The sequence below is a fragment of the Perna viridis genome, chromosome 8 (genome assembly GCF_037379345.1).
Source record: "Perna viridis isolate PV_CMFRI_1.1 ecotype Kerala chromosome 8, ASM3737934v1, whole genome shotgun sequence".
NCBI lineage: Eukaryota > Metazoa > Mollusca > Bivalvia > Mytilida > Mytilidae > Perna > Perna viridis.
Window position 1 is genome coordinate 40414978 of NC_142452.1, and position 24378 is coordinate 40439355.

General features: G+C 34.6%; 1 protein-coding gene and 1 pseudogene across 3 annotated transcripts; both read left to right on the forward strand.

The window, feature by feature from the left end:
• The first annotated feature begins 3633 nt into the window (after positions 1-3633).
• Positions 3634-6101, forward strand: LOC148610489 (uncharacterized; annotated as a pseudogene).
• A 4179-nt stretch (positions 6102-10280) lies between these two features.
• On the forward strand, positions 10281-24270 carry LOC148610490 (uncharacterized). Of its 3 annotated transcripts, none has more exons than XM_088595542.1 (5): positions 10281-10413; positions 12185-12428; positions 20718-20815; positions 22250-23275; positions 24125-24270. In XM_088595542.1, the coding sequence occupies exons 2-5, from the start codon at positions 12208-12210 to the stop codon at positions 24220-24222; spliced, it is 1443 nt and encodes a 480-aa protein (XP_088451668.1). In that variant the 5' UTR covers positions 10281-10413; positions 12185-12207; the 3' UTR covers positions 24223-24270. The 3 variants fall into 3 exon arrangements, with proteins under 3 accessions (XP_088451668.1, XP_088451669.1, XP_088451670.1); XM_088595543.1 differs by having other exon boundaries at positions 10282-10413; positions 12206-12428; XM_088595544.1 differs by lacking the exons at positions 10281-10413; positions 12185-12428 and adding an exon at positions 17844-17894.
• Positions 24271-24378: the final 108 nt, after the last annotated feature.

A 24378-nucleotide genomic window follows, 5' to 3' on the forward strand; every position in this document is an offset into this window, starting at 1 on the left:
ATACATTGAATGTTTGATAAGCAATTCCTAATGGATTACTTCATAAAACAAAATCAAATTAAATTTCACCTTTACCTATAATTTAAAAGTTACAGTAAAACATGTATTTTAAATTTAATTAATTAAAATACTTTTATTAAGATAGTAAAAAAGACTCGTCTCTCATTTTATGAATATGATTAATTTGAAACAATTACTAATAATTGTCAGTTTAAAGTATGATATTCAGAACAAGCGCAGCAAGAATGTATGAAAAAAATACAAAAACAAAAACAAAAACAAAACAAAAAACAAGAGGTTGCAGGCTAAGTTATGCTAAGAATATCCCCTATGTACTTAAGGAAGGACGACAAGGTTCGATCGGTAAACAGAAAGTAGATTAGCGAGGAACTTGAAAAGGGGAGACACTGTACAAGCCATCATGCAAAAGCAATATACCAAATATCTAAGTATTCCCTCTAATTGAAGATTTGTTACGAAAAGTGTAACGAATGGACAAACAGGGTAGTTGCATTGACTGGGGTAAAATATGTGTATGTATATAAATTCTACCATGTGATATCACCACAAATGTTTAAGAAGAACGGTGAATTCTATACATGTAACTTTAAATTTAGATGTACAAAGTGTGTCTCTACAGAGAGATAGGCCTTATCCAAGACTGTATATGTTAAAACTGCCCCAATACTGCAGAGTTTTTTTTTATTATAAAGGAAGATATGGGTGCATTCTTTATAAACTTTCCTTCAATTTTGTAACCGGTAAAATATTTGCTTTCAGTATATTTTATATTACATTACAAGCTGTACATTGTGACATTAAACCAATATGATTATATCTTTTACATGAAAAAACTCACGCAGTATTTGTATTTGCAATAATGTTGCAATTTGCAAAGTAAAGTAAGATTTTACTGTAAATCTTTAATATCTACCTGAAATCAAGGAAATTATTACTATCAAATCATCTTTTGTATTTTGTATATTGAAATTCCTTGAATATGTTTTTTCCTACCCCGACTTGCTTTTTTATGAGCAACTCGGCGGGTGTTTCTGGAAAAGCAGAGGACGCTTACCCTACCGGTACACATGGTCCATGCTCCCAGTTTTTAGTAGAGTCCGAGTTGCTCATTTGCTTTTGTTACTTTGTATATATGATTTTAGTTACTGTATGTTCTTTGTTGTGTATGTCTGTTTTCCATGTCTGGTCTTTGTCCCTTGATTACATTCTTTTGACTACCGCCATAACCTTGGTTCCTTTGATTGCTCTTTCAAAATGTTCGCATTTCTTGAAGACACCCATTTGTGATATGAAATTAAATGAAAATTTCTTTTGCCATCCACTTCCTGTTTTTGCATTGATACATTAAGTTTTACAGAAACGGACCAGCTGCAAAATAGTTGTGCATTCAATTCATATTAAATGATGCATTGAAAGAAAACTTGTATTCCGGCACTTTATTTCTTGAAGGTACCTAGTAGTTGTCATATAAAAACTGATTTTTTTTAATTGTGTTACCATAACTACAGCCATTTATTTCTAAATGTAAACAAGTATAGCTATCACTTACTTGGATCTACATAAGAAAGACTTCAGACAAACCTGTGCCCTTGAGAATAATTTAAAGTAAGACAGGACCTAGATACATTTTTCAAATTAATTTTGTTTTAAAATATTTGAACCTCAAGTTTTAAAGCATGAAGGATTAAAGTTTGAATTTGCTGTGCAATTTAATCAAATTTGCAGAGAGTACCAAAATAAACTAAGTTGTGGTAATGTTTTGAGATGTTTCCCAGATATTAAAGGTGAACTCGACTCAAATTGACATGTTAGCCAATAGAGGAACAATAGACAGTAGATGATGATATGTTTGTAAATGGGTGGACCGTAACATGTGGAACTCAGGTAATTGCTTTTTTGTCATCTTTTTCAGATTTGAATAAAAAATATACAGCATATAAATTTAGGTCATTTGTTATTAATTATACACATAAAATCAATGTTACTTTCTCATATCAAGGGCATGCAATTCCATAAACCTTTTTTTACATGCGCAGGTTTGTCTGTAGTCAGAGGGAAATTTGTGGTAATTTTTATTTATTATTACAATTATTATGAGCTCTTATTCGTCGAAAGGAAATAAATGATGACCCTTAACTATAACATATATAGGGAATCGAGCCCTCATACACTGAGAAGATCCTTTCGTGATAAGTCGATGATTATCCGTAAAATATACGAATATACCTCCGCCTTGTAGCTCGATCTTGGGTTACCCGGTAGAACAAAATAAATGTGCTTGTGATGTGTGTATTGAGCCGAACAATTATCACATCGTTAACACGAGAGGGTTTAATAGAAGAACATAATTTGAAATTGAGGTTTACTATCACAAAATCTAATCTAAAAACATCTTGAGTTAAACAGCAACACTGATCAACAAATAGTCCTTTTTTCATATTCCCATCATAAGATTTCGTTTTTATTAAATTTTATTCAAGGGGAAGTAACTCTACAACCATTACGATTACTTTACATAATAAGATAGTGACTTAAATATTCATCGTGAATTCTCCGGACAAATGACATGTTAATGCTGCATACCATTGTGAATATTGAAAATTCAAAATTTACTTGAATAAATAATACAGAAAATCCACATGTAAACAATATTCATACACTTATGTAGTAAATTACAAATATGATTCTCAGCTTTATTTCGGATAATTTTGATCAACATGAACACATATATCATGTACCTACAATGTTTGAATGCATAGTACTAGGTTCATGATTTTGGTACTACATATAGTGGTGGCCCTTTGACCAGGAAGTGGTAAATGAGACCAGGCGGGTTTTGCTGTTTGATTGGAGCAATGGACAACAGAAGACTTCGAATTCAAATATAGTTTATGATTTATTGGAGCGGTGGTAAGTACGTGGATACTTAACGAAGTGAAAGAAGAGAAGAGGCGATAAAGAATCTTTTTGGCGTAGAATTCATCATAAAGTGTTGCATGATTTAATTGCAGATTTGGAGACTTGAATCCATAACAAATGAGAAAATATAAAGACTTCTGATAATTATTTCATTGAAAAGAAAGAAAAAATGCTTGAAATTATTACAATTATTGCTTGAATATTCTGATATTCTGTCTTTTTTTGTTCTTTTTGTTGGAAGCTAAGTGTTCCAAGACTAGATGTCTGGGGAGCAAGTTGCGCGGAGACTAGGTGTAACAGGAACATGGTGTTCGGAAACTAGGTGCTCCAGGAACTTGGGTTTTATTTGAATATGCGTTTGTTGTATAGGCGTCGGGTTTTATTGGTAGTTCAGATAATTTAGACCAATCAAGGATTAATATTTTTAAAGTTTTGATATTGAACCACCTCAGACTCTGGGAAAACAGATACGAACGGCATTTTTACTTCTTTCAAGTTTGATAAGTATTCAAACACCCGTCGAAAACGATACATGATTTGGTGGCAGCAAGGTGAAACTTTATTTGCATTGTTTTGTTTAGAATATATGCTTGCAAGAAGCAATTCAGTCCTTGAACAAACATTGCTTGTTTTTAAGAAATTATTTGTAAATACGTTTTGCGTGCCAAAATGTCCTAAACATACAAAGATGAAATGTTTGACAGTGACGAAATTCATGATACTAGACAACTGACCAGGAAAATTGATGGGCTGAGATGGGAAGTAGATCGCATGAAAATGCCCGAGACTTAGTTCAGTTCGCGCCAATGTATCAAACTACGCGTTCTAGACAAGGTGACCCGGGAATCGGTAGGCCCAGAACTCCAAAACCCGACTTTAATCAAACTAGGGGTATGCATGAACCTAAACATGTTGGTATAGGGGCCAAGTCAAAGATTTAACATCATGCTATTGTAAGCGATGCTGATTCACAGAACATAGGCCAACAGAGTAAACTTATTCTGACTCTGTTCTTGACACAAAGACGAAAGAAGGCTGTACAAAAGTTTGATGATTCTAGTGAAAAAGAAAATAGTTCTGCTCCCAGAAGCCAAAATGTTGTAAAACGGGAAGGGGCCATGGGTTGATTATAAGTCCCATTTTGATGCATGGTCATGTATCAAATGATTGGTCAGACACTGAAAATGGTTTGTATTCGGCCGTGTCATTAGGGAACAAGCCCGGGGGGGTTTAGGAAATTTGTCTGAAGATCAAAACCAGAACTATAAGGAGCTTAGGTCACTTGAGGAGACGTTTCCTCCTGCAAACCAGACTGAACTTTATCGAACACAGCTTCGTGGGGTGGGGGCGACGTCAAAAAACAGCTGAAAGCCTTCATCAGCTAGGCCAGGACATTAGGCGCTTCGCGAACTTTGCTTATCCAACAGCTCCAAATGACGTTCAAGAAACACTTACGAAGAAGCAGTTCATTGACGGACTTGTTGACAAAGTGTTGACATGAGACTTCTGGCCGAACAAGCTAGGCCATCTGACTTCAACGACGCAATACGACATGCCGTCAAATTAGAAGATTTCAATAAAGCCAAACTTCAGAGAGAAGGGGTTTCTTAAAGGCTACTGCAATGGACATTGACTCTTTCGAGATAAGCGATAAGGCCTTAAACTTCTCAAAAATATGCTAACAGATCTGACTGATTTATAACAAGAAGTTAAAACTTTGAAGCGAAATATCAATGGAAATGGACAGATTCCTTTCAGAAGGAATAGTAGATTTCAAAAGAAAAGGAAAGCTGAATGCTTACCCTACCGGTGCACCTGGTCCATGTTCCCAGTTTTCAGTGGAGTCCGAATGCTCATTTGCTCTTGTTACTTTGTATGTATGATTTTACTTACTTTATGTTCTTTGTTGTGTATGTCTGTTTTCCATGTTTGGTCTTTGTCCCTGGATTACATTCTTTTGATTACCCTATAATCTTGGTTCCCTTGATTACTATTTAAATGTGTTAAAGTTGACCCATTCAAGTAAGATTGTCCTGAAAGTAGAGTTACGGGTGAAAAAGGAAAATCCATCGAAAGTTCAGGAAACCCCATCTAGAAAACAGCATGGTTCAATAGGGGTGAACAAACTAACTGACAACTGAGGGGATATGTTCATTGAAACCTCAGTGAATAGTACTAACACAAAAATGTTGGTAGGTAGAGGAGCAACGGTGACACATTTTCAAATCATATGCATTCACATGTAATGACACAAATGGACACGGAGATACTGACTGCCAATTGTTCCCTGACGTTATTTGGGAAAACTATTATTGGCATTGACATAAATGGGTATGTCTCCTCGAACACAGCTGTAGAAGCTGACATAACCATTGACGGTATATTGGAAATAGATTTTCAGAGAGCCCAAAATTGTGTCATTGATATTACTAAATGTAGTATGAAGATCCCATTGTATTTTAAATGTTAAATAGGTTGATATTGAGTATCTGTCGCATCCAATAAACAGTTAACTCCTGGGAGCGAAAAACCAGTGTTTAGAAATGCCAGGAAAGCTACCATTTCAGACAGAAATGTAAATATTGTTGAATCATATCTGGAGGAAAAAAATGTAACATTTGGTCCGTGTATCAAAACATTCAAGAAGATAGCTTATTACAGTCGTCACATGGGTAGATCCACAAACTCAGTGATGATGGCAGAGATAAGGTGTCAAATAAAAGTGAGAAGAAAGAAGATGAGTCGAAGGCATCTCCTGCTGGAAATGAATCTTTTTCAGGTTGTGAGAAAGAATCAGATCCCTGTAAGCCGATGGGAAGGTAACGGCAAATGAGAATTCGAGCTAGCATGGGATGATAGAAAATCGTTCTCAGTCAAAGAAGAAAACGTCAATTCATCTGCGAAGAAGGGAATTAAAAGAATGCCAAGAAGACCAGCAAAGGAAGTGACCCAACCAAAAAGACTGTTATCTAAACAAAGAGATGCATACCGGACGGAAGTATAGAATAAAGAAACCAAAGTGAAGAGAGATTTATGTCTGACTTGTTTCTGGTGTTCCTTAAGGTAGTAGTAGGAAAAGACTATTTGAAGACAAGACAGCATTGGTGGAATGGCTATGGTACAGAACAAATGTAAAGACTATGACAGCTAGAGTACATTGAGAAAAGTAAATCATTGGGGAATTCCTTTGATATGGTTCAACTTTGATTTTATTTGCAGGGAGCAAGCCAGAAGTAATAAAAAATATAGGAATCAATTGTTGTTGTTATTTTATATGTCCATCGGATGAGACGTAAAATTTATGTCTCATGTACAGGGACATGTCACGCCATGTGCATATTAAAGAACCCTCATGTCAGTTATAAGTGCTTCTTTTCGAAGCAAAATTTCAGAACTTGAGTTTTGGTCTTATATTCTTAACGACAATCTTAGTTGTTTATTTTTACAGGTCTTAAGGAGGTAGACCTAGGGTAAGGAACATAACTCTTAAAAATCATTGGGGTCTCACTAACCACTTCCGGGTCAAATGGCCACCCCCTAACTGAACCTAGACATATGCATTGTAAGTGCATTATTTGTGTGTAATATGATTAAAAGTAGTCAAAATAAAGCAGAGAATGTGTACTTTAAAATCATATATGTAATTAACTACAAACGTGTATGAATATTGTTTACATGTGTGAGTAATTTGCCTCCATGCTGTCAGTTAGCAGAACAGGTAAAAATGTGGATTTTCAGTATTATTTATTCAAGTAAATTTTGTGAAGAATTTCTACAATGATCGTACTATTAGCATAATGATTCTGGAAGCCTTAATTTCCAAGCTTCGCAACGGTATGCAACTTTAAGATGTCATTTGTCCTGGGAATTCACAGTGAGACTTTGATAATTACTTTTTTAACATGTAAAGTAATGGAAACGTTAGAAGTGGTTAGTGAGACCATAAATTAAATTATGGCATATTTCAGAGAAATGCATAATTTGAGGAAAATTGCTTTTCCTGGTCATAATTTCCATTTTCCCATAAAATCAGTATCCATGAAATACACAACGTCACTGCTTGGGATATTCAAAGTACTTAAATAGTCACATAGCACAGACTTAGAATCACACAGTAATGAAATAGGTATGATATAAATTGTTGAAATCTTTTCTTTTTTCATAATGATAAATGATATTTACTATTACAACTTCTTGAATTATCATAGGTATCAATTTTGTGTGACAAGTTAGTTAAAATTGTAATTTTCTAGTAATTTAGGGAAAATATCACTGAGGGGCATGATATAAAAATGACCATTTCTTTGTAGTCCTATATCTGATTTTGATAATTTTGGTCTTATTAGACTCACAATATCACAAGCCTTCATAAAATGTAAAAAAAAGAAAAACATAAAAACTCAAAAAATGTTTTTAAATTAAATTATGGCATATTTCAGAGAAATGCATAATTTGAGGAAAATTGCTTTTCCTGGTCATAATTTCCATTTTCCCATAAAATCAGTATAGTGATATTGGTAATCTGGCTATATTTTAAGAGGTGCATTGTGCAAGGTATTTTAAAAAACAACATAGCAACAAGATTTTTATCAGTAACAGTGACTCATAACTTGACGTCATCCATGAAATACACAACGTCACTGCTTGGGATATTCAAAGTACTCAAATAGTCACACAGCACAGACTTAGAATCACACAGTAATGAAATAGGTATGATATAAATTGTTGAAATCTGTTCTTTTTTTATAATGATAAATGATATTTACTGTCACAACTTCTTGAATTATCATAGGTATCAATTTTGTGTGACAAGTTAGTTAAAATTGTAATTTTTTAGTAATTTAGGGAAAATATCACTGAGGGGCATGATATAAAAATGACCATTTCTTTGTAGTCCTATATCTGATTTTGATAGTTTTGGTCTTATTAGACTCACAATATCACAAGCTTTCATAAAATGTAAAAAAAGAAAAACATAAAAACTCAAAAAATGTTTTTAAGGTCTCACTAACCACTTCCGGGTCAAATGGCTGAACACACTGAACCTAGACATATGCATTGTAAGTGCATTATTTGTGTGTATTATGATTAAAAGTAGTCCAAATAAAGCTGAGAATGTGTACTTTAAAATCATATATGTAATTAACTACAAACGTGTATGAATATTGTTTACATGTGTGAGTAATTTTCCTCCATGCTGTCAGTTAGCAGAACAGGTAAAAATGTGGATTTTCAGTATTATTTATTCAAGTAAATTTTGTGAAGAATTCCTACAATGATCGTACTATTAGCATAATGATTTTGGAAGCCTTAATTTCCAAGCTTTGCAACGGTATGCAGCTTTAAGATGTCATTTGTCCTGGGAATTCACAGTGAGACTTTGAAAATTACTTTTTTAACATGTAAAGTAATGGAAACGTTAGATGTGGTTAGTGAGACCTGGAACGTTTGTATTCAGCATTTTACATCAATCTTATTTAAGCATCTAATTAACTTGGATTCATATTATTCTGCTTCAGACGGAAGCTTGAGAGGCTTTGGTGAAATTGAATATGATACAAACATATCACTGATTTCATGAGTTATGTCCCTTACCCTAGGTCTACCTCCTTAACCTTGGAAAAAGTAACTAAGATATTTGAAGTAACAGTCATACTTACTTGTAGTTACTTTGGGTGCTTCCGGGGCTCCAGTTTCTCTATTTTTTAGGAACAGTTAAAAGGTCATATCTTGTCTTGGTCAGTTTCTGAAGCTAGAAGACTGGTATCTTTTTAGGGGGAAAAAAGTGTCAACATCTGGGGAAATTCCTAGACTGACCAGGGTTTGGGTCAACCTTAACCTAAGATCACTACACTCCTCTCTGTTTTATTTAAAGGCCTTCCCCTTATTGCCCAGGGGAAAAGCATCAAAGCATAAAATGACACTCTTTCAATGAAAATTATTGCAAACAAGCATAGTAAAACGAAGGAAAAGTACAGTGAGTTAGGACCAATTCTGAAACAACTAGGTACTAGCAATCAATATTGACTAAAATATGGAAAATCCACGCCAACCATTATTGCTAGAATAAATATCTCTTGAAAATTCTAATAACCTAATACGACACCTAATCAACACTCCCGGGACATAACTTTCCACTGTGGGGGGGGGATACATGTATTTTATACAACATTTGTACACATTTTATGACACTGTTCCTTCTGTGGGATATACAGTCCCTCTTCACGTACACGAGAATGCCTAATAACAGTTTGCTAGCCTTTTAAGTAACCCATGCACAACTTTCCCCCTCCTTTTACGTGAACAGTTCTGGGTTCGACTATTTTGGAAAAGTAGGGTTCAATCAAAATGTAACATACAAACAAAACAATGCTATGGCAAGCCAAAGTGGACGAAAATGAGCATTTTCTAATATTAAAAAATGATTTTTTAATATTACAAATTCATTTTCTAATATTACAAATTGGATTTCTTATATCACAAAACACTTTTTTAATATTAAAATTTTTTTGACGTTAAAAATTCAGTTAAATTTCTAATATTAAAAAAATATTTTTGAATATTAGAAATTGATTTTCTAATATTAGAAAATGGATTTATCGTATTCAATGACGATTTTTTAATATTAGAAAATCATTTTATAATATTAAAAAATGTGACTGATTTTCTGATATTACAAATTCATTTTCAAACATAACAAATTCTTATTCTAATATTACAAATTCAATTTGTAATATTACAAAATGTGTGATATTTTATAATATTACTAAATCAGAAATTTGTAATATAAGAAAATGATTTTTTAATATTACAAATTGAATTTCTAATGTTAAAAAGTCTTTTCTAATATTAAAAAATGATTTTGTAATATTAGAAATTCATTTTCTAATATTACAAAATATTGATTTTTGTCCGCTTTGGCTTGCCATACAATGCAGTCTATTTACAATGATGGGGGTATTTGCAATTTCTTGGTCTCTAAGTGAATGCCTCAGTTTGGGAACTGAGGGCAGTTGTACTGCTCCCTGGACTTTGTATCCCAGGACTGAGTAACTCGTTTTAACCAGGATCGCACCCACATTGAATATTGATCCTTACCTTTGCACCCTAGTATTTGCATTGTCTACCTATTGCTGCCCGGGCGTTAAACCCCAACAAATGATCAATCAATCACTACGAGAAAGTTGGGAAAAACGTCTTCAACTTTTATGGAGGATCTGCTCGTATTGTACACATTTTTTTTTAATTTTAATTATACTGTAACATATTCGTTCCAACTCCAAAAGTTTAAACTTTAGAAACGGTTATCAGACAGGCCTTGCGGTAACGACACAATTGTAACCATAGCAACGTTGCGACTTTTGAAGTCGACTGACAACGATAAGTCCAGTCGAGTTCTGATCGTACAGATATCGAATACAATCGAAGATTCGGACGTTCATTTTCATTGCTAGAGGCTTTATAATCAACAAAGTAAGTTTACTTTAACTTTTCACTCATCTGATGATTGAATCTCTGATTTTCAGTCGTATTTTTTTTTCCATTTTTCAGTCCATGTTCGAAATTTCACGCGTTGTCATTTTGTTTTTGTTGAAGAAACCATGCAATGCTTTTAAGATTCATAGAGACTCTATTTTACCTCTCTGGTTTAACTGGACTGCTATCGTGTTCTGCTTGGCATAGTAACTAGTATTTAACGGACTGGCTGGTCTTTAAGTCATTATTTTACCCCGCACTAGATTACTTCTCTAACAGGGACGGATCCAGGATTTTATGATGGGGAGGCGTAATTACTAGAATCGGTGTAAAAGGATACCAGATTATGACATGTTGAATGAATGAATATGGTAAATACATGAAGAATTCACACTGGTAATTTTTCTGCGAATGACCTCAGATTTGTCCCCGAATAACCTTTTGACGTTAATGAAACAATGTAATTTTAAATTGTGACGTCATTGATCTTCAAGTTGAAGGCGAAGTCAGTAAGAAAACAACGGGAAAATATATTATTTTTGTCAATGGCGTCCACAAGTGTAAACACTTCTATTGCCATAGGCCTATTCAATACAATATTTAGCAGATGACAATAGTTTTTTTGTATTTGTTTTTTATAAAAAGGGGAGCACACGCCCATTGCGCCCTCACCTGCACCCGCCCTCTTTAACCTGATAATTTTCCTGATGTCAAATTGCCTGAATATTGCTAAAATATTGCTGCTCGGGCGTTAAACCCCAACAATCAATCAATCCTGATGTCCAAAATTAATTGATTATTTGTCTACCTTTTTATTTATTGTTTAAAAGATGCCAAACCAACTGAAATTTAATAAATTGTAACCAGCTGTCTGAACTAAAATTGTTCTAATATTATGCTAAATAGATACATGTAGTGAATGTAGGATAAGGGTCAGTCGGAGTCCAGTTTTTTTATCTTTGTGAAATTAATTGGCTGGAACCAAATTTGTGTGACTTAAATAGGGATGTTATTACGAAATTATTATGGCGAAAAATGCACTCTAGTTGTATACACAAACATTTTACAATTGAACTAAAAACTTCTCAAAAATGAAAAATTTGATTTAAAAAAAGTGGGGTTTTTCTCAATCAATATTGCAAATATCTACATCGTATAAGTGCTTAAAGTTGTTAGAAAATAAGAGAATTGTAGTTATTGTTACAAACGGGCGGCTCCCTACACGCTAAAAAGGAGTATATAGTGTTAAAACAAATATGAACAATATTAGGGCTTGTAAGTCTCGTTCTAGTTTCGTTATTCATACCGGAATTTTCCAAGTAGAACGTATTGAAATCCAAAGACTGATCTGCATTTTATTGTTTACTTCCGGGATCTGGGAGCGCTGCATTACAAAACAAAATCTTCTACTAATTGCCGTTCTTAACATTTTTATCCTGTAAAGTGATTTTTTATCATTTTCATCATTATTTTTACAAAAGAAGGATTTTAGACTTTTAAGACATGAATCAACGCCCTGTCAATGACAAATTTCCATGCCTTTGAATGGTGGACGGACCCATTCTCGTTAAACCACGAAGTCACGTGACGAGACTTACATACCCTTTACAAAAAGAACAAAAAATAAGAACGTTTTAAGTAGTAGTCTTTATAAAATCAGGAGGTGATTCATGCATGTAAAAAAACCACCAACTTCAGTTAGTGCATAGATAGAACATGAAATTGGCGCTTTGCAGGAGTTATCGTTCTTGATTTTGTTTGATTTAAGGAAAAAAAAACTTTTACTTAGCAATGGGAAGAAAAAAGAAACCACAAACTGGGAACAAAACAGAAAAAGTGTGTAATCAACAAGAGAAATTCATTGTCTTTGATAATGGGTTTCTCAAGAGGGTAACCCTCCAGGAATATGTAAGAATGGCCAGAGAAAAGGAAGAGGCAACCAGGGTTATGACAAGTATAATAAGTGCTTCAACAGCCGAAGAAAAGAGGCTCATGATGAGAACGCGTTCCAGGTAAGGCGAATTTCTTGTTAAAATGCATGATAAAATCAAGAATGAATTTTGTTTAGATAGTAAAAGTATAGAGAACTCTCTCTGGCTTGCATTTTTTCAAAATACCCTTCCATTTGTTTCTGAAGGGGAGGGGCTGGCAAATTTTGTGGGGTCATAATATCTATTTTCAATCAAATTGGGGCAAAATTATTCATTTCCACTTCACTGTACGATGTATCTGGACTGAGGGCAGAATATTTATTTTCAACTTTTTCAGGGTCAGAATATTTATTTGAAAAACTGTCATCCCCTCAGAATATTATGACCTTCCCTCAGCTGCGAGGCACCTGTTGCGCATGCTTAAGTGTAACTCTTTGTTAGAATCAGGCACAATGAGAAAAATCAGAGACATGCATGTCAAAACTCCACCGATCTGACAATGTATTATAACTCAAGGATACTTCTTCTATTTGAAAATACCGTTATTTGATCTCTGCATCACTGGCTTTGCTCGGAAAAGTTTCAATAGAATGTTAGAAAAATGAGGTTGAGGTTTTTGACAGAGTTATCTACCCTTGAGATGTTCATTTTCAGTGCATTTCTATGAAATTGTAACTCGATGGTCCAGCATGATATGGAAAATCTTGTTTATTTTCCTTGATTCTGATGGTGAAAATAGTCAAATGAAACTATCAAAATGGTGGGTTTTTCATATCATGTTTCACCCACTGCATGATTCTTACAGATAATGACACTTATTTACTCTCCACGAAGATTTATTTTTTGCTTCAACTCAAAGCCCTACCTTGCGCCGGATGTATATATCATGTATTGTCATCGGCTATTCTGCAGTCAACACGAAATGTTCTCACAGCTGTCACAATTTTAATGAAAGTAAACTTACACTTTTTTTAATAGTCTTTCATTGAACACAATAGCATTTCATATTGTGGTAGCCAAGTACATGCAAGTTAGAATACATTCACTTTAAACTTACTAAAATTATTACTTATAGCTTTTCGAACTTTGTTTACATTGTATCATTATCAATGGGAGATAACTCTTTCCCTGGGTTATGGTCTCACTAACCACTTCTAACGTTTCCATTACTTTACATGTTAAAAAAGTAATTTTCAAAGTCTCACTGTGAATTCCCAGGACAAATGACATCTTAAAGCTGCATACCGTTGCGAAGCTTGGAAAATAAGGCTTCCAAAATCATTATGCTAATGGTACGATCATAGTAGAAATTCTTCACAAAATTTACTTGAATTACAAATACTGAAAATCCACATTTTTACCTGTTCTGCTAACTGAGAGCATGGAGGCAAATTACTCACACATGTAAACAATATTCATACACGTTTGTAGTTAATTACATATATGATTTTAAAGTACACATTCTCTGCTTTATTTTGACTACTTTTAATCATAATACACACAAATAATGCACTTACAATGCATATGTCTAGGTTCAGTGTGTTTTTGGTACTACATAGGGGGGGGGGGTGGCCATTTGACCCGGAAGTGGTTAGTGAGACCTGTACTAAAACGTAATTTTAACCCTGATTCATTTTCAAGTACTATATAAATTGTGTTTTAATTGTGTGATTTAAGTTTTGGCATGACTAGCATTTTTAATGATTCATTAAAATTAATGACAAGTTGAACGACAAGTTAATTGATTAAGGTATTTTAGTTACTGATTAAGGTTAATGACAACTTGAACAACAGACCCCAGGCGTCGATTTCACAAAAAGTCGTAAGTGTGAATTGGATCGTAAATTATGACGTCACAATGCTATTTTAGGTTATGATGTCATTACTTACGATCAACTTTACACTTACGACTTTTTGTGAAATCGACGCCACTGAACCTCTGAATTACAGGGGCTCGTTAAAATTGACTATATAGGTCTTAAACATCATTATGCAAATCATATGCGAATGTAAAGGACTGAAATTACGAGTGCAAGAAGTCGCTAACATTATTAGAGACATAAAAATGATTCATATGAACCGTGGTAAGTAAGTTTTTATATGAACTATCTCAAATCATCCAGGAACTTACCGTAGTGGAAATAGTTTAAGTTTCTAAGAACAATATACACTTAAAAGTCCGGGTAATTTGATCGTGAAATTTACCGTTGGGTGAAAATATTCAAAATTATTTCACCGGGAGGGGAAATAACAGATTTTGCCATATTTGTGGCTCGGATGACATCGGGGACGAGTGTCATTGTATACTGTCTTGCAGCTCATTAAAAGCTGAAACAAAAACAAAATATTTACCGAAATTTGCTGGAAAAATCCAAATCAGCCGGGAAGCCAGTGACCAATTATGTACCTACGCCCGTTCCTCTAAAGGTTTTTTCGTCCAAGGAGAGACAATGAAAATTTCACCAGAGGGCGTAATAATCGTTGGGCATTACGGTTGTTTACATCGGGTACTTCGAGAAAGTCGTGTTAATTTGAATAAAATTAGTTGATCCCTGAATATAAAGAAGAAAAAGTGAAAGGAAATTGATTTTGTCACGTGAAAACAAAATTTTAACCTTTAGATTTTAGTCGTTCATAAAATACTGATGTTGAATTAAGAGAGTTGCTTTGCTTTCACTTTCGGTGCCAAAATATGGCTGGTTGATGATTGGGGGTTTTTACGGTCTTGACCATCCTTACGGATCTCGCACGACCGCCCCTTACGGGGATTCTGTTAGTAAATGTCTGTTAGTAGTTGGAGGTAGCGGAGCCCAGCCTTCGGGATACCTGACCGAAGAACTAAGAGTATTTTCTACTAGCGGCTGGGCTGCTCTGTTGACGGTCTGGCCTAATCCCAGACCCCACGTGGATCCGAGAGCGTTTCCCCATTCTGACTGTTTGGGAGTACGTCAAAGTGAAGAGTGGAATATGGCGGGAAGTCCCAGGGCCTATAAATACCTGACCTGAAAATCGCATCCCATTGGTTATTTGTGAAAGAATTTACCAATGATGTAATCTTTGGACATTTCCCTTTCGAATGATACCTAATTAAAACCGTCACTTGATCCCCATGTTATTACAGACATTTGTTTTGACCCTAGTCCAGGACACCATTACCGGCTGATGGTGTTGTAATCCCTTCTGGGATTCGGCGCTGGAGATATTTTTTGTTTTGACCACCAGAAGAGAATAATGATGCAGAGGAGATTCTGGTGTAGTTTAGTTGAATGTATTTTTCGTTTATAAAGTAAATTATTATGCATTCTTTTATTTGTTTCTAATATATTATATATTCCGAATCTGCCGTAAACAAAATTTTGCAGTTTTGCCGGATTCAGGGACTTAATTACTTGTCACCCTTGTTTATAAGAGAAAGTAAACTTGGTACTGCATGAGGTGCGGATGATGGCCATGCATGATGACGTCATTTAAAGTTAATAGTTTATACATGTTCATTGTGTGTTAGCACATAGCTGTATATTTCTGGTGGATCCAAGGAAAGGCGTGCGAGGCGTATGCCCCTCCATAAATAATAATTTGAGGAACATTTTTTTGTTTTTGTGTGTGTGTGTGTGTGTGTGTGTTTTTTTGGCATAAAACTTGGCTTTTTCTCAAATTCTGCCCCCGAAAAATTCCTTCCCTCACTATGCTGGGGATTAAGTTCCCCTTACCAACCTGAAATTCTGGATTGAAACCTTTACACGAGGTCTGAGATGTCACAATTTTTTTAGAAGTTTGAGTCCAACAGCAATGTATATTGAACTAGCCCCACACAAAACATGAGAAAGTTTTTAATTTTTTTTTTAATTTTTAAAATAAATTAGGGAATCTACTAATGTATCCAACTAGCCCCTGGATAAATTCAAAATGATAAATAAAAACAGCAAATTAAAGCAGGTGGTAGCACAAGTATGATTCTAACACATACACGCATATCAATTATAGTATAGTTTCATTCCACTGCTAAAATATCATCCTCCCAAGTCAGGGTTTTGAGTCCACCCTCGCTCCCTCAAACCCCTGATATCACTCATTCATATTTAGCGGGTATCGTCCAGCTAATTCCGATTGGTTGCTTCTCCGGATGCGAAGCACCAATGAAAATCGATTTAACATAAAATGTCTGTGAAAAGGTAAACAATAATACGGGGTAATGGACGATCCGATATAGTAACTGAAAGTTGGATGATGTCACAAATGATGCAATATGAGCAAAAATGATAACTGTAGATTCTGTTTAGAGTCTTTACAGAGAAAAAAGACGATATGTGTTGCAATTTTGTAAGTTATCTCGAAGAGTTTCTGTTACGAGTGATTTGATTGGATTTTGGATCCGGGTAAATATAAGTAACTCACTAGATGGCACTGGACGATACCAGCTAAATATGAATGAGTGATGTCAGGGGTTTGGGGGAGCGAGGGTGGACTCAAAACCCTGACTTGGGAGGATGCTAAAATGTCACAACATCTAAAGCAGAAACCTAGATTCAGATGATATTATCAGATTTTTTTTTTACCAATCTAGTAATTGAAAAGAAATTGAAATATAAATATAACAGGTACAGGACTCAACCATTTCTAGATTTTTTATCATTTACTTTGTTAAACCTTCCTTTTGGAAATTCTATCATATTCTTAAAGACACTTTTGTTTAAAAAAAATGGAAAGCATATCACACAATTTTCCTCATACAGGAAAAATACTACATTCAATATGTTTTAAGTATCTGTCAGACATAATACAGATCAGTCACTTTCAAGCTCAAGAAACTTGAGTGATTTACATGTATGTGTAAATATTATAGTAAGCTTACATGTTACAATTAGGTTTATGGAGAAAGATTTATAAATCACACTGTTGATTTTTTTACTTTAATTAATTTTTACCTCTGGTGCTTTCATTTTTTAATCCAATGTTCATAAAGAAGTAAAGGGCTATGCATATTATAAATGAGAGGAAAAGGGGGGTTAAGTTTCCAATTAATATCTGATATCTGAATTTCAGCATGCCGTATAAATGATTGAATACTACTAAAACCTATAACAGTTCGAATTTTCAGCTGTAATTTGACGGCAATTTCCCTAATTATTAAAAATATCAAGGAATAGTACAACTGTGTCCACTTTTTTTGTGTGTTTTTGAAATAGTACCAATCTTAAGCCTGTTGATTTAGATTTGCCAGTATATAATTTTCTTAACCTCGGAAACACAATGAAATATAAAATAAATTGTCCTGCTTGATTATTGTGTTTTTTTTCATTGTCTAATTGTATTTTTTTCTGGTTAATTAACTAGAAAAGGTGCAAATTAAAAAAAAAACATCTATACTTGATAATTACAAACAAGATATTAATTTCCCAAACCTTCTAATGAGGAATCCAAAAATAACTTTCCTATTTTTAGAAACACTTCTCTAGAATTAACTATTTTTTTCATTCGATAAGTCCGAAACGTTCCGAACTTATCTAAGTTATGACGTATATGGACAAGTCACCGACGTGGAGGCAGGTCAGAAAAGCATGACACAATTGCATCCTACAGATTTCTATCTCTTCTCATGTGGATATTTAACACCTTAAATGTTTGTTTGTTTGTTGGGGTTTAACATCCGAGCAGCAATATTTCAGATATATTCAGACGATGAACATGAAATTGATGATAAAATGAACATGAAATGATGATGAAATGAAAAAGGGATGGGACACAAGGACAATGGGGTCAATAATTTTTTATTGCCACTGGAAATAGGGAGAGGTGGGTAGGGTCGGGCAATTAAGCCTCCTGTGGCGGAGCTCTATGGTTCCTACTCCGGGAGAATACCACAGTAGGGTTCTTTAACGTGCGAGGAACGTGGCATCTTTCCCAACACGGTGCACCACTATGGTTTGCGGTCAGGTTTTCCGTATTATAGCCTGACAACCCCAGTATGTAACACGCCAGGGGTACCCCATTCCACCACCTGGGGCACACATCCCAGTTGCTCTGTGGGCAGAGCGCCCTAGCCCCCGGCTAGGGTTCTGAACACTGTTTAGTCGCCTTTTACGACAAGCTTAGCGCTGCTGCAGGCCTATTCTTTTAACACCCGGACCTGCACGGGGCTTACTAGTGTATGAAAACAAAATGGTAACTACTTGAGCGGACCTCATTCCTTTTTGGGGATTTTCTTGATCCGCGCCATTGAAACATGAAACAGAGACGAACTATGCGTGTTTTTTTTCTAAATGAATCACGTGATTATAAGAGTTTGATTCTTACACAAACGTACTAAAAATTTATAAGTACCTGTTCTAATTAAGTATCATTCTTTGTGAGAATCAGGCTTTGGTTGCACATCTTTTTTTATGCCTCAAATATAATACATATTTCTAGAAATCAACAAAAAAAACTATTTAGATTTTTTCTGAAGAATCTATGATTTAGATATTTTTGACCGCATTTATTGGGAAAAAGTGCGCCCCCCCCATATCTTTCCATAGCGCATTTCATCTAAATTTTACAAAATCTTACAAAGGCAAATTTTATGAACACCTGAAGGTAATGAGGAATAAATACTTGAAAAATGCAAAAAAAGCTGTGGGTTTTATTTCTTCATGTGTCACACCTTATACATATTTTGCCTATAACTGATATAAAATATTTTGCAAAATACATATCTTTTTTATGTTACCAATTAAAGTATATACCAAAATCAAAATAGCCAATAAAAATATGTCTGTTTACGGTTATTCTACCTTCCTAGCACATTTTTTTCGTATTTTTAGGAAAGGCCGCTTAAGGAGTAGACCTGGGGTTAGGGACACAACTGATATAAGTTATTGAAATTCGTATTTTTAGGAAAGGCCGCTTAAGGAGTAGACTTGGGGTTAGGGACACAACTGATACTGAAACGTTTGTATTCAGCATTTTACATCAATCTCATATAAGCATCAAAGTAACTTGGACTGATTTTATTCTGTTTCAACTGAAAGCTTGACATGCTTTGCTAAAATTGAATATGACACAAACATATCACTGATTTCAAGAGTAATGTCCCTTACCCTAGGTCTATCTCCTTAACTATCATTTGAAAGTTGAGCAATACCAAAGGCAGAAAATCACCACATAAGTGATTATATAAAATATTTTAAAGGATTAAATGATTTTAACTAACTGAACTATTGTTTCTTCAAATGTATCCTTAAACAAACGTGTTTTTTCTTGGCCTATAAATTGGTAAAGATATAGGTATTCTAGCAAGTTCACCATAGACCAAAGTAGTGGACCGGGGAGATAAACACCCCTCCTCTTTTTTTGTCAGTTTCGTATAAAACTGGACCATCCTTTTTTTCAAAATATCTCGGTCTTTCTGGGATCAGACATGTTGGTGTACACTTAAAGTACCAATCCATCAAAAAGTCAGACACCACATATTGTATAGGTGAATATACATATATGCATATATGAAACAATGCTTTTTCGGTCTACATATGCATGATATACAATAACTATTGGTACATGTACGTGCCAATTTCATGCATCGATTTATATAACTGTTTCGTAATTAGAGTGGTGGGTTTTCGACATGCGTGAATCAACTCTTGTCAGATTTTATAAAGATTCAAAGCTAAAATATTAAATACTGTTACAATAGTCAAGATACAGACTTTAAATGACATTATTATCTTCATAACGATGAACTCCACACTTCTGCTCCATACATTAACGTACTTTGTATATGTGTAGGTATTATCTCCCTTTTCACGGTTTACATGTGCCATCATCTATCAACTTTATGCTGCCGTATAAATACAGTGAGACCTGTCTAAACTGAACCCCTTTTAAAAATGAGCTCGGTTTAGACTGTTGTTCAGTTTAACCAGGATCCTAATATATCGGAACTTTAGTTAGTATCTGTTTTAAACAAATCATCGGATTATCCAGGGTCCGGTTTAGGCTGATTTTCACTGAAAAAATTTCATCATATAAGCTGTGACAAATTGACGAAACTTTTATGCTTCTAAAGACGGAATGTGTTCGAATTTATGCTTAGCTTTTATGAAACTATTGAAACTGACCTTCGAAATTCACTTTAAGACGCTGCAGCCATCATTCTCAGAAATTTCAAGAATCTTGAAAAGTCGAAAAAAGCTAATGATTTTACTCGACGTTATCAGGTTGTCAATCGACGTTTGATTTGAACAATGTCCAAGAATTTCCAAAGGCCTGTCTGCAGCGGTTGGTAAGACAGGAACCGATCGAACGACTACCACTGCGTGGAGCTCGACGAACACCATGATATTAAAACAACGCTTTACCTTAACCTGATTTCAAAGTGTTTTGTTGTTTTTGTAGATTGTGTTTTGCAGAGATGCCAGCTTTTAATGTGGCAATTACGTTCTTGGAACAAGGGATCGGATCGAAAAACAAATTGGATCTGTATGAGCTTCAGTGTAAGTAGTGTTGGGTTTCGCATAAATACACTAGTCAAATTCCATTTTGGTTTAATTAGTGCAAAACGAAAGTGAAAGTAGAGAAAATTGCTATTTATAGTACAAAACTACTTTTCTGTTCGATCTTCATGTACTCAACCTAATGTTTTGCGGACAATTGATTTTTCAAGAAATGTTACATAAGTGAATGTTTTATTGAACCAATTTACATATTTTTTTAAAATCCTAAAAATATGCACTTCACTATGGAAGTCTATAGGAATATTAATGCAAAACTGAAACCATTTTACGTTTTTTTCGGGAATCTGATAAATTGAGGGAAAGGAACGGTTTTTAATCATCTTTTAAGCCGGAAAATTCCCCTAGTCTACCGTGACTATTGTAACAATCGGACAGTGGCAACGAAGGACCAAAAAGTGTAATTATTCCGTTTTTCCTCTTTTCTATTGTTAGGAGTATCATGCCTTCATGGTATGGTGTGCTAATGTCAGTCCGTTCGTCCGGTCACACGTTTGGGGGAAGGGGGGAGGGGGGCAAGAAGATGTAGAAGAGACCACTGTCAACCCATACTAAGGAAAAAACGATGCCTTTTCCATCAGTTTGTTGTTTTGCATGCGTTTGCTCAGGTCTATACTTTCGTATACTAGTATACCTTTTTGTGTACCCGTATTTTAATTAACCCAAAGGAACTCAAAAGGCGCTCGGATAAATTACGTTGACTGCTTCTGTTACATATGTAAGTTACTTAAGATGCTCAATATACACTTCCGCAAGGTATAGTTTGGATAGAACTTAGAAATTCTGCTTGCGGAAGTGTATATTGAGCATTTTCCACGAATGCTCACCGACTAACCCACAGTTTGCACAAATGAGTCTATTGTTATCCATGGAAGACCCTGGCAGTGCATGGGTGCCACATAAATTTAAATAAAAGACAAAATATTGATCCATTAGAGATTACATGGTCACATGTATCTTTCCTAAGGAATGAATGTTGATTTATTGCAAGAATGAAATATGTTACATAGAAAGTACTAAAACTTTTAAGATAAAGGGATATAACTTTTTGATAACTTTTTGATCTTTTCCTAACTGTGTTTTTGACATAATTCTGAGACATCCACTTTTGATACAGAAAGGACCATGTTCTTTTTGACATCATAATGAGTTTATTAATAACATTACATTTGAACAAAAATATGGTAAATGGTGGGGATTTACTGTGTGTAGGCTCCCAATATATGACCTGCCTAGTTTTTGCAGCCTCTCAACTAATGACACATTACATCCGAATTTGGTTTGTAAGATTTTTTTTTCCAAAAATAGTGAAAAATTGTTAAAATGGTAAATATTTCATTTGGTCCTGATAGAAAGGTATAAGAAAAATAATTATCGGAGGAAAACAATGAATTTCTTCAATTTTCTTATTTCCAGGCACATGCAGAATGGAAAACGAGGAAAAAGAAAATGAGCAAAAGGAGAAGGAAAAATATATAAAAATTAACGAAGCAGATTACAAGGAATGTGGTAGTCTAGAAACTGAAAGACGAGATATTGAAAAAGACAAAGATGATAATGAGAATAATACAAGTGTTGGCGAGAAAGAGAGAGCCGATAATGAGAAAGAGAGAAGCGTTGACGAGAAAAAGGGAGATGATAACGAGAAAGAGAGATATGTTAGAAAGAAGGATAGACATGACAACGAGAAAGAGGGTTTTGAAGAGAAAGGGAGAGGTGATAGCGAGCAAAAGAGAAACGAAAACGGAAACGAGCGAGTTGATAACGAGAAAGAGAGAGGTGTTGGTGATAAGCAGAAAGATGTTGGCGATAAAGAGGGAGATGAAAACGAGAAAGAGAAGAGTGTTTACGAGAAAAGGCGAGGTAATAACGAGAAAAAGAGAGGCGAAAACGAGAAAAAGAAGAGTGTTGACGAGAATGAGGTAGCGAGACTTAGAAAAGAAAATGCGGGAATTGAAAGAGAGGACGGGATAGTAGATGATTTCAGAGCGAGGAATGGGGAATTAGAGAGATATGGGAAAGAGAATGCGGCAATAGGAAGAGAACACCAAGATGTCGATCGTATGGTGAAAGGCAAAACAGACGGGAATTATGGAAAGAAGAATTTGGGGTTTGAAAGAGAGAACAGGGAGATAGAAAGGTGTGAAAAGAAAAGTAGCCGAATAGAGAGATTTTGGAAAGATGGTATGATAACGGTCAACATGCCTAAAGAAAATTTCGAAATAGATAGAAATGGAATTAATGAAAACAAATTAGGCGGAAAGGACAAGGAAAGAGAAAAAGATAATGAAACTGGCAAAGAAAAAGAAGATTTAAAGAAAAGAGGAGGAGAATATCACACAAGGAAAGGAAAAGTTAACAATAGGAAAGATAAAATAAATATTCCCAATCATAAGGGACAACACATAATTGAAAGGACACAGATTAATGTCTGTGTTAGAAGTAAGTAAAGAACAATTTGTGAAAATCGAACCCTGAATATACCCAAAACCTGTCTAAACCAGATATTGTATACGCTACATTTTTAAGCTAAGGAGGTCATGTGTTTGATCTCTCCCGAGTCAAACAAAAAACTTCTTAAATTTGATGTCACTGCTGTTCCAACGGGCCCGCGTTACACGCACGAAATATCTACAGTAGTACGTAATACAACATTAAACCAATCAATCAATCAATCTTTAAGATCATACTAAGTCTGTTGATATAATAAGTAAAACTAGGGATCCATTTAGTCCGTCCGTCAACCAATTTCGACATCTCTTGTAAGTGTGACACACCTTGAACTGCAACAGTTTTTGACGAGACTATATGATAAGTATATAAGAGTAGATGTGCTTTCTATTTTAGCGTTTTTTCCACATTTTGTAAGCTAGATTACGTGTAAGTATATGTAGGAATCAGCCATCAACCGATCTGACGATAAAATATCACCCAAGGATACGTTCTCTTTTTGAAAAAGACCACTATTTGATCTCTGCATTGGATTTGCTCCAAAAGTTTTCAATAGAATCTTGAGGTTTTTGACAGAGTTATCTGCCCTTGAAATGTCCATTGTCAGCGTATTTCAATGAAATGAAATTGTAACTCAATGGTCCAGCATGATATGAAAAAATCTTGTCTGTTTTCCTTGAGTCTGATGGTGCCTATAGTCAAATTACAGTATCAAAATGATGGTTTTGTTTTCATACCAAGTTTCATCTACTGCCAGGTTCTTGCAGGGACTGACACTTACATAGTATACATCTTATACCGTGGGCATGCACTAATAATGTTTTTTTTTTTTTATTTTAGACAGTTTGCCAATGCAGAAAGAAACATTTTTCTCTAGAGCAAGCAGATTTCTCCGACGAACATTTTGCTGTATGAGAAAACAAGAAGATATAGAATAGATATATTGAGCTAAATTAAACAATAGATTTAATGTTTTTAATGCAAAATTGTATTAATTAATTCTTAACCTTTCTTTATGCCTATAAATAACTTACGTTAATTGTTTACCAACTTCACACTATCAATAAAGCCCCCTCCAAATAAAATTATTCAAA